The sequence below is a fragment of the Aquila chrysaetos genome, chromosome 3 (genome assembly GCF_900496995.4).
Source record: "Aquila chrysaetos chrysaetos chromosome 3, bAquChr1.4, whole genome shotgun sequence".
Taxonomy (NCBI): Eukaryota; Metazoa; Chordata; class Aves; order Accipitriformes; family Accipitridae; genus Aquila; species Aquila chrysaetos.
In genome coordinates, this window is record NC_044006.1 from 18,443,523 (window position 1) to 18,460,290 (window position 16,768).

Below are 16,768 nucleotides of genomic sequence, written 5' to 3' on the forward strand. Positions count from 1 at the left end.
AGAAGAAATATTGTAGCTGAATTAAGTATATAAGGTGTAAAAGTGCAATCACATATAGGGTGGAGTCAAAATAAAACTCCTTTCGTTGAATTTTTTTAGCTATCCAGATGCTTGAAAAGACTTTGTTCTTCATTCCAGCCCATCTGTTATTCCTTATTATAACTGACATCACCACAGCTACCACAACTGTTAAAGAATCACCATATAAATGTTGCAAAACTTACATATAAAACCAGCAAAACTTAGCACTTATTACATGGTTTTATGGAAAGAAAACTGAAGGAATCAAACTTTATAGTTTGTTGAAAGGTTTTTCCTTTTTCTGTATAGTAGTACTCTAATAGAAGTAATGCCAGTTATGACGCACAGTATGAACTGTTCAGTTATATACATGTATATATATATAAAAATTTTTATTTGAGTGTTCTGTAAGAATGTTGCCTGATCTGAGAAGTTAAATGCAGAGAATTCTAGAATCTTTTTACTTAAACATAACTGCATTTTAAAGAAATGTTTTTAAGAAAAAAAAAATTGCATTTGTTTTTCATCACTAAATTGCTACTGGATTGTCAAGAAATGGCAGTACAAAATATTACCCTTTTAAAGGTCTTTTGAAGAGATAATTTTAATGTGTGTAGCTTAGCCACAAAGTATGAATGCGATTGTATTTCTTTTACCTTAGTAGGATTCTGATCCTGAAAAAGACATAGATGTGTCCAGCATATACTGTGATTCATGACTGGGCTTTCTAGCAAGTTAGTTTCAGATGGTATTTACTGTATGATATTAAGCACATGCCCATATTGCCTGTTCTCCTAATTTTATTGCATGTCATTTACGTGCTTTTTCAAAAAGCCTACTTTTTACAGTCATATGGTTTTGTAAGGGTTTCAACTTACAGTAACACTTAAAATATTCCTACCCTCATGATTCTAGCGAAAACCTTAAAAGTGGAAATTCTAACTGCTCAAGACCAAGGCGGCAAGTAACTCCCCCTCTACTATTTAAAATAAAATACTTGCTTTTAAACAAATAGCATGGGTTTTTTTTTTGGTAACCTGCAATTTCTCTGTGCCTGTTCATGTTGTGACAGAGTAGAATATAACTGTATCAGGTTCTGAACTCAGTCTTGGGGTTGGGTATTGAGTAGTAGGCTTGAGTTTATGGATGTATTGTGACACTTGCTCTGCCCATGGAAGTGCTGGACATCTTGTTTGAAAAACAGTTATTATGAACAGTCTAAGGCTGTTGATTTTGAAGGTCTTGATTATTATGCTATTAACATGAAAGACATTTTTTCGTACAAGGACCAGCAGATGGGACATTTATGTTAAGCTATGGAGACGAGAGCCAGCTAGCAGTGCAAAGTGCCAGAGATGCTTTTAAAGAGCAGCTTTGCTCTTTACAAGACAGGATGAAGGGACAATGATAGGTATTGTTAAAAGTAACAGCGTACACACTTTCTCCTGCCTGAAATGCTGGTGAATTTTGAAGCTTGCAGGCACATCACTGTCAAACTGTGAAGAGATAGAGATAGAAATTAGAGTTGAGTGTTTTTTAAGTTGCATAATTATTCAATCCTTTCAGAAAAAATCTGTGGGAAAGACATCATGGTTATTTTTGTTAGCCTCTTTGTAGTCTGTGGGTAGTTTAATTTTCATCATACACTGTCTAATATTAGCTTGTATGAAGCCAATGATAAGAATAAGCTTTATCTAAAACAATAAACTTAACTAGAGTATAGTTTTATCTGTATAGGACCTTGTATCTCTATTGTTGGAAGCAGAGATGCTAGGGGCCTCTCCAGCTTGCCCAGAGTGAAATGGACTTTAACCACTATCTTGAAGTGGGAGAATAGAAGGTTTAGATGAATGATAAACTACTGAGGCCCTCCAGATCCTATATTCATGATGCCATAACTGCTACCTTTTGGTATATCCTTTGAGCCTTTAGAAGCTGCTATATACCTGTCTGCCAGTGAGGGAGTCTGGCCTTGAAACAGATTTCAGACTTCAGCGAAGGAGGTGCAAATGAAGAAATCTGTACTTCTTGATGTAGCTCTAAGAGGGAATGAAGCATGGAGATGTTTTAGGTGTGTCACAGTTGGTCTTAATTTGTTTCTTACTGCTAACACTGGTACTGTCATAAATGAAGTCACAATGTAATTTCTCTTGTTTCTTATTATTTGGAGCTCTGACTTAGAGGCTGCATTCTTACTTAAAGTAATCAGGTTTTCTTATCAGTCCTCACATTCATTTTCAATTCAGATAATGCCATCAAGTGTCTTAGATATGGAACTGTGATAATAAGAAATGCAATGTGGAAGTTATCAACTTTTCCTTGAATATATTATACTTCAGAGCTCTTTACATTTTTTTTTTTGCCTAAAGCAATATCATATATTTCTGGAGACCTGTGTGATCACTCTATTCTGTTTTTATTCTACTTCATGACAAATACTGATTTTCATTTAAATCTGCTTTTTGTATAGCTGGCTACTTTAATAAAACCTCTGCTTTTGAAATAGTTTTGATTTTATATTTAAAACAACAAGAAACTAAGTTGGTTAATCCTTCAGATAAAAATTAATTTTATATGTAATTTGTAGCATGAGCTTGAATCGTGTGTCTAGCCTATCTATACCAGTATGCGTGTTCCCTGCCTGAAGGAACCAGAAGATGATGTCGTGCATGGATGTCTGTCCCTCTGCATGCACTGTTAAATCTTAACCTGTTAAGATTCCCTTACATTTAAACTGTCAAGCTATTACACTAACCCTGTTAAAAAAAAAACAAACCCAAAAAACCTGCTTCATTTAACGTGATATGGTAACTTTTAGGACTCTCCTGTGTGGAAGCTGTGCCGCTTGTCTTGCCCTCACAAGCCTTGTTGTGCTGCCCCGCAGGTGGCAGTAGTGGTCTGGCAAAGACCTCGACCCAAACTTCCGTGAGTGGTGTTTGTTTTTAACTTGGCAGTGAAAGTAAAAACAATTACTTTCCATTGCTTTTTTTCATTTTGTTGTTTGGTGCAAGATGTTCCTTTTTATTTGGTCCCTGGATGGCGTTTGGCCTTTTAGGCAAAGAGTCTCTTTCAAAGAGAAAACTGCAGAAGCTAAAGACTTGTCTGAATTTGTTGTGCAGTAAGGCACTAGTTTGCTGTTTTGCTGTGTGGTGTCACTATGTAAGGGTGCTAGTGAAAATGTCTTCACTCCCAAGTAGAGAGTGAAAGTACTGTGTAAGACCTGGAAGCTGGAGAATCCTTCAGCCATTCAAAATGTCAACACTCTGGCCAGATTCAGGTTTTCTTTAGTTCTGACTTTCAGTGGATTTCAGTGCTTATAAGAGGGGATAGGTGTTGACCTGTTGTTCTAGTCGTAACTTCTATTTTTTTAACTGCTTTTCCACTGGTTATCAAGATGAAATCATGTTTGATTTCTTTCTTCCTCTTACATGTATTTCATACTTTTTTAAAATTAGATTTGTGTCTGGTATTCTGTTAAGATCTGCAATCCTGAACCATCACAGAAATGGAAAAGATGAAGAATGCCTTTCTGTAAAGCAACAGCACAAATTATTTACCACTTAATGATATTCAGTGTAATTACATGTTGTTAAACAATTATAATTGAACACTATATTTATGTTATGTTTGCATACCCTCTGCAGAGTGTGCAAAGCATGTTAAATACATAACATAAATAGCCTTAAAAGAATTTTAGTTTCTGAGAGCAAACAAATTATCTGTTTTCATGTGTAATAGCAGAATGGGCAAGTCTTGCACATACAAGTATTACTTTTGATGTAAAGTTGAAGTTTTTTAATGAGGAAGGGGTTTTCAAAGGAGCCTGAGGGTGCTCCACAGGTACCCCAAACCAGTTAAAAATCGGTGGTAGCTGGCACTGAGTTGCATGAGGCATATTTTAAATATTCAGCTGAAGGTCTGATTTTGGAGTGTGTGTTTAATATGAGTAAGATGGGCTTTTGACTTTTACTCCCATTAGTTCATGTTAGAAAAGTCTAATAGTTTATGACTCCTAGTCTGATCTTCCTTCAGCATTTTATCAAATACTTCACACAGTTACTGCTAAAGTGACATTGAAATGGTAGTGAAGCTTAGAACAATTTGGGTTTTCAAAAGCACTAAACTAATAAGCGATATTGTAGTTATGCTCTTGCATGTAATTACTTCAAAGGATGATAAAATGAGGGGACAATTGGATTCAAAATGCTTAAGTGCAATTCAGGAATTAGTTTCCTAATTTAGTAATTTATAAATAATACACTATCAATAAGGGACGGAAAGTAGTATTGCAGAGCATCTTGTTTTCTAAAATAATTGGTATGAGTAATACCAATTAAGACTACTTCTGAAATTGAGGTGGAAGTTTTATGTGCTATTATAAATATAAATAAAGCTGTAAATGGTGTCAATAACCAGACCTTGTCCTCAGAGTTGTCCAAAGCCTAGCTTGTGTCATTCAAGTAGAACTCAGAATTACAGATTCAACTTCTAAGACGATTGTTCGAGTGATCAATTTGGTATTATATAAGTTGAAACATGCAAAGCATTTTAATTTCTTCAAGAATTATGTTGTGAGCACTTTGTTTAGTAAGAGAAGACCTACAAAAAGCATATGCTGTTATTATTACCCAGAATCCAATAAAAGATAGTTTTTCAAATTATTGCCATATGTGTGTAGGAGTTGCTTTGTACTGTAAAGTTATTTTAGATACCAAAATAATTTGTTTCATACTTTGAGTTCCTCACTATTGAAGTGTCCCATTAGATTTTCTATTACTTTGACTATTGTGTAATATATAGTTTACAATAAAAGAAATTTAACAAGTAATTGAAATTCCAGATTGTGTGCAAAATGTGCCAAATGAAGTAATGGTATTTGCAGGTTTGTTGTATGAGTGCAGTAGCTGTGGGGAAACTACTATAAAACTGTTAAATATGCTCCCCCTCCCCCTGCTGTCTTTAACCACTGTTATAAAAGCTTGAGAAAATAAAGCAATCTTAACTGGCTGACAAACATTCCAACAGAGAAATTAATGTATTGTAAATCATATGTTGTAACTGGTTACTCATATTTTTCTTATTGTTTCTATTGATGTACAAATTCATGGGCAGCTTTAACAGGGAAAGATTACTGAGAAAGCTTTTTTTTTAATATTTGTATGTGTTTCATGTTGAACAATATTCTTGGGACCCAGCAGAACAGTAGCTGAAGCAAAGGAAGTGTCATTTGTAGTGCTGCTTTCTTAGACCAATGCTTTTGTCTCTGAGCTAGTGCAGACTTAAAGGATGTCATGACTGAGTTTATTTTAAGATGGAGTTTTTGAATGTGCATTTTGTAATGCTGACATAAACTCAGAAGTTAAGAAAAGCATAATTTATATAGGAAAATCACCTCATTGATTTGAGTTTATTTCATTCGATAGGGTACTTGCAGATGACTGCCAACTTAAAGGTACATAGGAGGGACTGTATTTACAAACCACTTTTGAATGTATTATACTTCAGTAGTATATCATCAAAGATTTATTGCTAACAGTGTAGCTATATTTCTTCATACCCTTTTGATTTACATTCAGATGTCCTCATGGATCTTTCCTTCTCAGCTTAAACAGATTCATAGCCTCAGGAAAGAAATTTTAAGATGGTCCACAGCAATTGCTGAAGAATTTTAGAAATTGTTTTGTTTTCAGGTGTCGGTTTTCTTTCTCCAGTTGTGGAACAAGCTCATGATGCAGTTTCTCTTGTTGTCCCTTTTTTTTTTTTTAGCAACTTCATTATTTGCTATAACTAAATAGCAAAGTGTGGGGCATGGTAGCATTTGGTGGCGTGGTAGCATCTGCTTCAGCAATATTCCTTTTTTAAAGACTGCTACGCCTGTGACCAGTATGGCAAAGTTCTTCGCAAACACTGGGCAGTCATTAAGCAAAGTCCTATAAATTAGGTGTTATTTGCGTATGTTACCAAGACTGTGTTACGGTCCAAGTATTCACAATAGTCTGTCTCCTTGTATTGTTCATATACAGATCTCAGGGCTAGCCCAATGTACTTGTTCCATCCAGAATTCTGTAAATGTAGCACAGGTGTGTTGTACAGAGCTTTCTGGACATAAGAAAGCTAGGATGAGCGGTTCTGCATGTAATTCCAACAACAGATACAGTCCTGAGCAAGGAAGCCAACTATAGTTGGCAACAAATACTCAAGCAGCCAGAGAAACCAGGACTCATGCTTAGTTCCTCTTCCTCTCACTTTGGATTGAGAGTTTACAATTCGTCAGAAGTAATGGATGCAAACCCCATGCTTACAAGTCACAAATAGGTCATCACATTCGCAGGAAGGCTGCTAACACAGGTACTTGGTATGTAAGTTGAAAATCAGTATTAAGTCTTCTACTTTCTTTTCTTGAAGTATTTGTTGGGGGACACTTGGCATCTCCAGCCTTATGGTGCTCAAAAAGACAGCTTCCTATTACAGTTCGCTTAGTTTTTGTAGTGAATGTTAATATACGTTAAAAATCGCAGTGGTAGAGGAAGCTTTTCTGTGGCAATAGGAACAGTAGTCCCAAAAGAGAAGACTGTTTCTGTTTAAGATGAGCTTATATAATAGATAAGGAGAACAGTGTGTTTTGAGCCCTATTGTGTGTGTTCTGTTCCAGAAGGCAGTTCAGATATGCATGTTCTACCTGCAGTGAAGGAGTAACTGAGGATACCTGTTGTCAAAAAAAACCCCAAACAACCAGTTTCCATACATTCATTGTTCAGCCAGGAGATTTATTTCATTCACTGAGTAAAAATTACTTTTGAACAAAATTTAGAACGAAAAAGCTCAAACTTACCTGCAGAAACTACTTATTTGTGTAGTGCCCAGTGGGGTCTTCATTTCTGTATGCAGTTATATTATAACTGTACAGAGTTCAGATGATCTCAGTTACAGCATAGTTCTTCCAGAATATTTGATTGAAGTTGTGAAACCAACACTGGGATTGTGGCCTTAGCGTTCTGTAAAAAGGCATTTTGGACTGTCCAATTGGGCCATCAGTTATCAAACTTAATCTGTGACACCTGTTTGCCTTCATAATTACTATTACCCTGGAAAATTTTGGAATGAGGTTTCCTATCTGTGTGTACTGGAGCCATGCTACAAGACAACATAGGAAATCAGAGAGAATTCTATTGTTTTATATAGCTACCTGGTTTTTCATGAGGATTGTACTAAAGGAGGCGCTTGAAAGGCATCAGCCTATGTAAGTAAAAAGAATTTTTGTTAATTCTTTATGAATTATAGCTTGAACACTTACATAAATGAAATGTTTTGCATAGTTTTAATTAGTGAGATATAACAAAGCCTAATGCACTGAAAATTAAGTTTTATATCTAAGAATTAAATTTGATCTGTCTTTGCTTTATATGACAGTTTGATGCAAAGGCAGTGGCTGCTGTAAGAAATTCTAAGTATGGGATAAGAGCACATTATTGGCATGAATGTGTCACCTCAAGATTATGAAAATAAATACAAGCTTTTAATTTAGTTGAGTAAGCATTTTAAAAAATAAAATGAAAGTTAGCATTCTCCTAACTTTTGCTGTTAACATTTATGCTAGTCTTTCTTTACTGTTCAGTTCCTCTTCTGTTTAGGAATAACCTTCAAGTTAAGCAACATGTTGGCAGTACTCCCTGTTGTCTCATAAATTGTTAAATACTTTCCTAAATCTTGCATCTGTGTGGTACATGATCAGATAAACAAAATGAGTGAGATTTTTGTAGGAATAAGTTCAATGACGTACTGTTCCCTCAAGAGAAAAGACACCATAGTGTAGCTAATAAACACTCATTTGTATTGATCCAGAGCAGTGTAAGGGGAATGTTCTGGATCCATGTGGCTTCCTTTCAGAAAGATGCTGCAGGGAAGAGCCAGCCAGGGTTTGAAGCCAGCACAGGAGCTGCAGTAGCAGCCAAAGAATGGGTTAGGGAACCTACTGATACCATCAAAGTCCTACTGCTGTCTTCACTGTGAGCATGTTCTATCCATTAGTGGTTTCTTCTAATGCATCCGTTCCCTTCCCTTACTTGGTGTTCCATTTAGCTAATTCCTCTTTCCGCATACCAACCTAAATATCCATACTTCAAAAAACTTAAATAACAATTTGTGAATAAAAAAAGGCTACAACTGTACTTTCTATTCAGCTTGTTTGTGCTAATCCTTTCCTTTACCTGTCTTGATTATACAGCTTCTGAGATACTTGAGTGATGTTTTAATCATCTATCTAGCACAGGTTGGTTCTTAGGTATGATTGCAGTAAGTGGGAGTAATATTAATAAACACATCTGAATTGAAGAATAACTATTGTTGTTTTCTTTTGGTCAAAGAATCTCATTAAAAACAGGAAGTTCTATTATATTTGTAGATGGAACAGTAGAAGCAGCACAAATTCAATGCTATTGCTTCTGTGATACCTCCCAATTTCTTAATGAGCTGTGTTTTTTTTTTATGCAGAGACTTGAAGGGTGTTATAGTCACTCTGAGTGACAATGGGCATCTTCAGTGTTCCTACCTTGGAACTGATCCTTCACTCTTCCAGGCTCCTCGAGTTGATTCTAGGGAAATAAACTATGAAGAATTCAACGCTGAAATGAAAGAGCTTCAGAAAATCATCAAGGAGGCCACAAAAACACAAGGTATACTTCCCCCTTTTCTGTAGTTGTATGTACTTTTAACCACCTGACTTTCCTTTTAGCACTTTAAAATATTTTGTTTTATTTTCATATTTTAACTGTAATTATATTTCTGTAGGAAATGTAGTATTTAATAAAGTTTAGGTTTTAATAAAGAAATGGACAAACAAAATTCTAGACTGTAAGGCCCTTGGATACAGAGTTTTTTCTTTGTATTTTCATAATGCCTATTGGAACTTTCAAGATATTTACGTCAGTTTGCAGATAATTCTCACTAGTGCAAGGGTTCAGAGCAAAAACTGACAAGCATGTACTACCCAAAGGCAAGAAAACTTAAGAAATTGCACAGCAACAGTCTGATATACTTGGGCTTCAGAGAGAGCAAAAGTACTGCCAAATTCTGTTTTATTATTACAAATGGCTTCTTAAGTCATGCAATTAACAAAGAATGACACTTGTTAGAGCAACTTTTCTGTTCTTTTAACTTCTTTGTATTTGAAGAACATAGTGTAAGATATCAAAACCCAAATAACTGATCATGATAAATTCTGGAATTTACATACATTGCTAATAACTTGCATTGATTTTGTTCAAGTAATGGCACATAACTTCTACAGACATCTTTCAAAGTTTGTGTTTTCATAACTGAGTTTTTAAAACAGTTTATTGGACTTGCATAGGGAATTGGAAGCATGTGATTTTACAGGAAACTATGGAAAAATCTTAGACAAATAGAAAGAACCAATTAAAATCTTTTCCTGATGATAGTTAGTATGTTCTTAAAATGCATTAAAGAAATAGTTGTGGCTTTCTGTGTGAGAAAGAGCGAAAAAGCTCACAGTTGAAATCACTAGAAAATAAGAAATGATTCATCTGCAGTTGTGAGCTTGATGCTACAACTCAAATATTTCTTTTTTGTAGTTGCATGTAACTTTGTGATAGACTAATACCAGTTTTTTAATTTTACAAATCCAGTAATTGGTTATTTAAACATATAGGTATGGGTGAATTCCAATGATATTTACCACAGCCCTTCTTTGTAAGTGTTTTGACAATTTTGTCTGGCTATCATAACCAATGGAAAGAAAAGCATAATGGAAGGAATAAATCCATTTGAAGTGAATCAACTTCTGTTTGTTAGCTTTAACATATTGTGTGGAAGATGTAGAGAGAGAGAGAAAGGAAACACAGCTGTCCTTTATAACTTTTCTAATAACTACGATTGACAAGTTTACTGTGAATATTGTTGATCTTTTTCCCATTCTCTCTTCCTCTTAATTTTTTTTTCTTCCTCAATCTTTCTAATCTGAACTAAGGTGTTACAGTGGTGTTTTCAGCTGAGTTTTTATGAATGCTCTTTCCGTTGTGGAGAGGTGCTCTAATGATGTTGTGTTTGGCTTTAACTGGATGTAAAACTTGTGAGAAAACCTTTTCTACAACAAAACATTTTATTTCTGAAGAATGCCATTCAGTTTCAGATGTTTTGGCTTTGTTTCATTTTGGCTTTTTTTCTTAGTACTTTAGCTAAGTCTTAAAATAACTGCTAATCATGTCTAGTTGAATACAAAACACTTTTGAACGTTGGTCACCATGAAGTTACTCCTAAGCATGATCTTTAAAATGAGCCATTGACTTTTCTGTCTTTTGGATTCACATTTGTGCAGTAAGAGCTTGTGTTGTTTTGAAAATACCTACCCTTATATGGAAATAATTTTTCTTTGTTTCATTTTGACTTCCAAACATGGAAGGTATTTAGAATTAGGTCATCATATATTAAAAAAAACACCTTAAGACTAGTTATTTCCATAAATGTCTTGTATTTCTGTCCAGTGCTGACCATTAAACTGTTGAACTTAAGCTGTTTTATACATTTTGAAGAATAAGGATTTACATTATAAACCAATGAAATATTTTAAAATCTTAGCTGTTATACTAACTTAAATCTAATGTTACTTGCATCAGTCTGGATGACATAAGTGATTAAACATAGGTGTTTTGGCTCCGTTTAATAGTAAGAAAAAGCTGATACTTACATGTAAACTTTGTTTGTGATCTCTGTCCTATTTCTAATTGAAAAAATAACTGTATGACAGAAGTTGCATCATAGTTTGCTTGAAGAAGCAACCTGAAGAGAAATGCTTAAGAAGGGATAGAAAAGGAAAATATTTTCTTACCTGTACAAGTGGAATGGATTGTGCTGATCTAGGTGTAATTGGCAGAACGAGTTGTGTGCAATTGTGGCAGTATGAAACAGGCCTAGGCTTCTTTGGTAGTTGATATTGGAGGGATGTGTTTTTGTTTTGCATTTTTTCCTTGTAGTAAAGGGAGGCATTTTTCTCTGAGCACAAGAAAATAAAAACTTATTTTCTGTCTTCATAAAAATCTTTTCCCATGACCCTCTTGTTAGAAAGAGATAATGTGCTGCCTACTAGTTCTGGGTCATTTTCAGGACCCTATGGGTAATAAAATTCTTGCAGCTTTCTGAATGTGCTCATGCCTTCAATTATTATATGTTAATTTCCCCTTTACATTAAGTCTTTACTGTTTATTACTTTAGGAACTATACATTTCCTGTTTGGCTTTTTCTTTTCCCAATACATTTAGTATTAAGAAATAAAAGTGCTTTTCAGAAAAACACAAATACCTTAGAGCTGGACTTGTGGACTCTTAAGAGATTATGTTATTAAGTGCCTAGCTTTTAATCTTTACAACTTTTTTTACATATGGTTCTATATCATGGATATAAATGAGTTCGTAGCATTCTTTGCCTTGTATGTTGGCAGTCTTGGAAATCATCAGGCAATGTATTGTTGAGATATGAATGTAATGTAAATATTACATTATAAATATTATATATATTAATTATTTATATAGTAACATAAAATATTTATAAGTATATAATAATGAAGGAAATATAAGGTAATATAATGTTGAAATTGTATTATTTTTAGAAACGTAGCTGCATGTTTGTTAAAGGGGAGCTGATTTACTTTTTGTTTCAGATATTTTGCCCAAATCTGAAAAACACAGAGATCTAATTGTCACAGCAGAAGTTTCACCTGATTTGGATGCAGAATCTGTATGTACCTGTATAAAAAGAAAATTGCACTGAAAACTTTGGTTTCATACATGAGTAGATAATGGTTGATCATGGATAGTGGTTACTACATATTTGTATTTGTTGGACTGAGCTTCTGCATAGCCCCCAGTTTTCCTTTAATTAAAATGCACTTTTGTTAATGATTTTAACTAGAATTATTAAAATTATTTAGAATCTTCTTTCTGGGGACCTTTAGATTCTCGGCTAAGCAAATGTAAGTGAATGAGAACTTTGGATCTGGAATAACTTCGCAGTAGTGAGAATTTTTAATGGTGAGCAGTTAGTAATATGGGGGAAACAGTAAAAGCGTCACCGTGTGTATCTTTTAAAGATAGAATACATGAACCATTCAAAGATGTGTTGTAAGAAATAATCTTTCTCTGGCAAGGTATCGTTCAATATTCTTTGGTGTTGCAGCCTAATGAGTTTATTCATCTTGTATACATATGTAGTTTATAAAAATGAATTCATATTAAGATTTAGGAGAGCTTATATTGTCTCTTAAAACTTTTCACTTTAATAATTCAGAATGTACTCATTGCACTAGAACATCTGTAATTAGTCATTTTTGGCCACTAATTTCCACAAAACTGATTTTTCAGGGCTACTTACTGTTAAAAAAATACACAAGGAGCTGCTTTTTAATACTTGTGTGTGTATATATATATATATTTGATATATTTATTTAAACTCTTGTTATTATTACTACTGCTACCTCTACTACTATTTTTCTGTGATAAAGGGACCTCTTTATAATGTGCTCGTGTCCTAGCACTTGTCTGTGGAAAAAAGGACAGTGTGACATGGTCTTGGCTAGCTGCAATAATCTGCTCACAACACTTAGAACTGTTAAGTCCATAGAATGCTCTAATGCTGCTGGGCTCATTTGCTCAACCTTCCAGATGCAAAAGGTCTGTTTCATATATAAGTAACTCAATGTATCAATTGAACCACAGCCTTAAATCTTTATTTCCCAAGGCTGTCTATATATCTTAGTTTCTTGTGTGTTCCTTCAGTAGCCATCTAGAAAGGAAAAATGTGATAAGATGCTTCATAGGGAAGGATCAATACAGCAAATGTGGGAACAATTTTAGGGCTTCTGCAGTGATCTTGGAACCTACAGGCTTGCAGATACTACTTCTGCACATGTGAAAAGATTTAAAGTGCCATGTGTGTGGTAAAAGCAAAAAGGATATAGATGTATTAAAATGGATTAGATAACCAGAATGGTCTTCCACTTGCTTATTTAACACCACCTCCTGTGTATGGCCTCTGATCCAGGAAATCCAGTTAATTTCTGAAAGCTGAATTGCTGATGCAATCTCTTTGCATCCCTATTGTTGCTTCAGAATCAACCGCTGGTGACCACAGACAGAGGGCTTGACAACCAGTATGAAAGTAGCTATGTTTTTTTAACTTAAAAAGATACACAATGTACAAATCTAGGTTCTATTTCTAGAACCCAGAGAGCCTACCAGCTTCCTGACTTCTTAGGAACCTTGCAGATGTGGATCTTATACTGGCATGTTGGGATGAAAAGGAGGGTGGGTAGAGGACATCAGATTGTTCTTAATATACTCTTTTATCAAGAGAAGGTGTAAGTTCAAGTCAGTAATTTGGTATTATAGCAGAAGTGAAGTGTTTCTTTAAAATAAAATATTCTAAACAAACAGGAACATTTTCTTAAACTGTAGGAAGTGACCTGTTGCAAAATGAAATATAAGCATAAAATAAGATATTAAAATAGACAGCGAGGTCAGGATGGATTTTGAATTAGATAGAATTGCCTATTGAAATAGAAATTAGCAGGAGTAGCAAGATGCCTGCTATAATTTTCTTTTGAAGTTCAAAATATATTTCTGATTATAAGATAGTGTGTGATGATTTTGTAGCACATACTATGGTGTGCATATAATACATTGGCAGATTGGAAGTCACCTTTCCCTGCTGAATAACAGAAGGTATTTCCAGAATTTAAATAAAATATACAGTGGAAAGTAGTGTGCCAAACAAAACAGTTTCAAATATTCATATATACATCAGAGTGTATTAGTTTCTTATATACACAACATTCATGACCTTTTGCTATCCTTTTTGCAGGCAATTTCAAACAGAGGCTTTACATTTTCAGAAGGAACTCAGAAATGTATTTTGTGTATTTTAATCTGTCATAGGAATGATATGTCCTTTACTGTTAATTCCCAGTTTACCAAGTTGATGGTAGGAAAGTAATATTGCATTCATTGTGTTCATTCATTCATGTGTAATATTGAATTTACTCTGTTTTCATCTTTTTCTTCACAGCAAGCCATTGACAGTGAGGTAAAAGCAGAGGCAGTACCATCAGTTACAGTAAAGGTACTGTGCCTGACTCAAACAGTAGCATTCAAATAGCAGTGGCAAATTTTAACAAACCTGTCACATTCTGTGTATTTCACTTAAATCATGAAAATGAGTAAAATTTGAAATGTGATATATACTTAATTCTTTTTCTCCTTACTATGACAAGGTGTCATTCTAGCAAGCCTTCTGCTGAAGTCAGAAAGTGATTGGAGTTTTATTTTTGATAGGCTTATCAAGAAGCAGACATGAAAACATTATTAGGAAGGAATTAAGTTGTTTTTGAAGTTGTAAGAATAATTCTTCCAACGCTTTTCAAAGGGAGTAAATGTTTGGTTACTCAAAGTGTGACTTTTGTTATCTTCAGCTGCCTTTTTAGTTGTTAATAAACAAAAATAGACTTTCTTTTGTAAAAAGACTTTCATAGCTTTTGCTAGTGAAAAAATTGCTAGGAAAATCTAATTTGAAAATTGTCATCATTGCAGTCCTCCATGAGAGTTGCTGCCTGTAACTGATTCTAAAGAAAATGTGAGTGCGTATGTGCATAGGTATGCATGTGTGTGCAAGTGTAGTTTCTCCTCAGTATTGCCTAAATACAGTAATTTTCTGCATTTTTAGATACTAAAATGTTACAGAATAAAATCCTAATCCTCATAAGGTCTGTGACAGTTATGTTCAAAGAATTTCAGATGAATGGCATTGGACTTTGAATCAGGCTGTGAATATAGGGGTACCTTAAAATATGTAATGTAAATTTAAATTACCTCCAGAAAGGTATGAATTTATCAGCTTTTAGTTTACATTGAAGCCAATATATTGTATAAGTGAGTTATTGCAGAAGAAAGTACTGTGTTTATAATTGCCAAATTTGATTTTTGGAGAGCAGTTACAATTTCAGTATTGGGAATGCAGGTAACTCCCATTGTTCTCCCTCATCTGCTCATTATTGCTATTGTAAGGCCAATGGCAAACACTGTTTAAAATGAGCATGGATGTGTTCATATATTTCATAAGCTTTTTAATGGGAAGACTTTATAATTCCCCCTTCTGTTTTCTTTTTTATGCATCTTATACCTTTTAATGAAACAAAAATATTAATTCTAGCAGTTACCATGCATTCAACTTTTTCCAGAATATATTTTCCTGTGATAAGTTCATTTAACTGATCTTCATATAACCCCATTCTAATTAATAGCAATTGATGGAAAAGTCCTTTTAATTAATGGATTCAACACTTTAATATTTACAAAGTTATAAGCATTGGTTCTTATAAAGTAAGAAATAATTGTACATTATGGTTGCATGTTATGACTCCTGTCAGACTAATTTGAACTTAACCACTGAATTTGGACAAGTTGAGAACAATTTTGATAAATTTTAAATTAAATATTTTATTGAATTGCACAGCTGCAACCAATGTATATGAATACCTTGCGTGTTTTCTGCAAAGTAGGTAATGTTACTAATGAATATTATTTGGCCATTGTAATGGTGGTTGTGCTCTAAAAAAACCCTCCAGAATTTGTAACACTTATTTTTATATTAAAAAGCTAAATTTTTAAATTTAATTTTGCACCAATGACAGACCTGTCAGAAAAGTTTTAATAAAATTAGATACTTTCGACAAAAGTTTCTGGATAAGAGGATTCTTCACTTCAGGCTCCTATATGCAGCAGAAAGCCAAACATAATTGAGAAATATACTGAAGTAGCATTCTCCAGTAACTTTAAATATCACTGTCTTGATTACAAATTCTGAAGTGTGCGGTCTCATGCCTGCATGTTTTTAGCTCATTTAATTGGCATAACATCTGTAAGGCTATTTATTCCATCTTCATTATTCATCTTATTGAGATTCTGGCTTCAGAAAATGGGGCAAAGTGTACCTGATATAGGTACAGAGGTAGATGTGATCGTTCCTTGCTAGCATTAATAGTGACGGATGATCCGAGGGCCTGTTTGCAGCCCAAATGTGTTGTTAAACCAAAATAAATGTTGATGTTAATTCTGTTAAAGTAGTCAGACTTCCTAAGGCTCGAGTCCTTTTATAACTAATAATATTTTCCTAAACTGATTTAAGCTGACTGTAGTGAGCTCCCTTGGTAGACCAGCAATACAAACCAGATGATAATAGATAGCAAATATGGTCTGTGTATATGCAGACCATGTTCAGATCTCAGTCACCGCTATAGTTTCATTTAAGATCTCAGTTAAGGACATTCTTTTGATATCCATTGGTTTAGCTGAGAAATAACTGCCTACAATAGAAGCAACCAGGGCAACTCCATGGTTTATGGTTAGGTCAGCTCTCATATCTAGAGTTGTAGTTGTGCTGGGTATCGTGCATATTGAATTTTAGAATTTGTTTGCAGTAAAAATTAAATAGAACTTGTCTCTGAAGTTACTCAGAAGACTATGTATTGCTCTTTGTAGTTAAAGGAAATAATTTCTTTGGTTAGCTTTGTCTTTATTCTTTGTGGTTTTTTACTTTAGTCACCTAAAAGAGGCAACATTTTATTTATTACATTTGAACAAAGGCACATGATACTTGCAAAATATTAACATTTTAATTAACACTTTAGCGTTAGTTTGTCATGAGTTAAAATTACAAAGAACATGAGAAATCCCCTCAGTTTTTT

The 16,768-nt window shown here is 34.1% G+C and overlaps 1 protein-coding gene across 4 annotated transcripts in view; it reads left to right on the forward strand.

The window, feature by feature from the left end:
- BBS9 (Bardet-Biedl syndrome 9) overlaps positions 1 to 16,768 on the forward strand; it is a 329,252-nt gene that overhangs the window by 48,108 nt on the left and 264,376 nt on the right. For all 4 annotated transcript variants that reach the window (XM_030007534.2, XM_030007536.2, XM_030007535.2 and 1 more), the window contains exons 10-12: positions 8,512 to 8,693; positions 11,693 to 11,769; positions 14,095 to 14,148. In XM_030007534.2, coding sequence (XP_029863394.1) covers positions 8,512 to 8,693; positions 11,693 to 11,769; positions 14,095 to 14,148 — 313 coding nt within the window. The remainder of the gene's footprint in view (positions 1 to 8,511; positions 8,694 to 11,692; positions 11,770 to 14,094; positions 14,149 to 16,768) is intronic.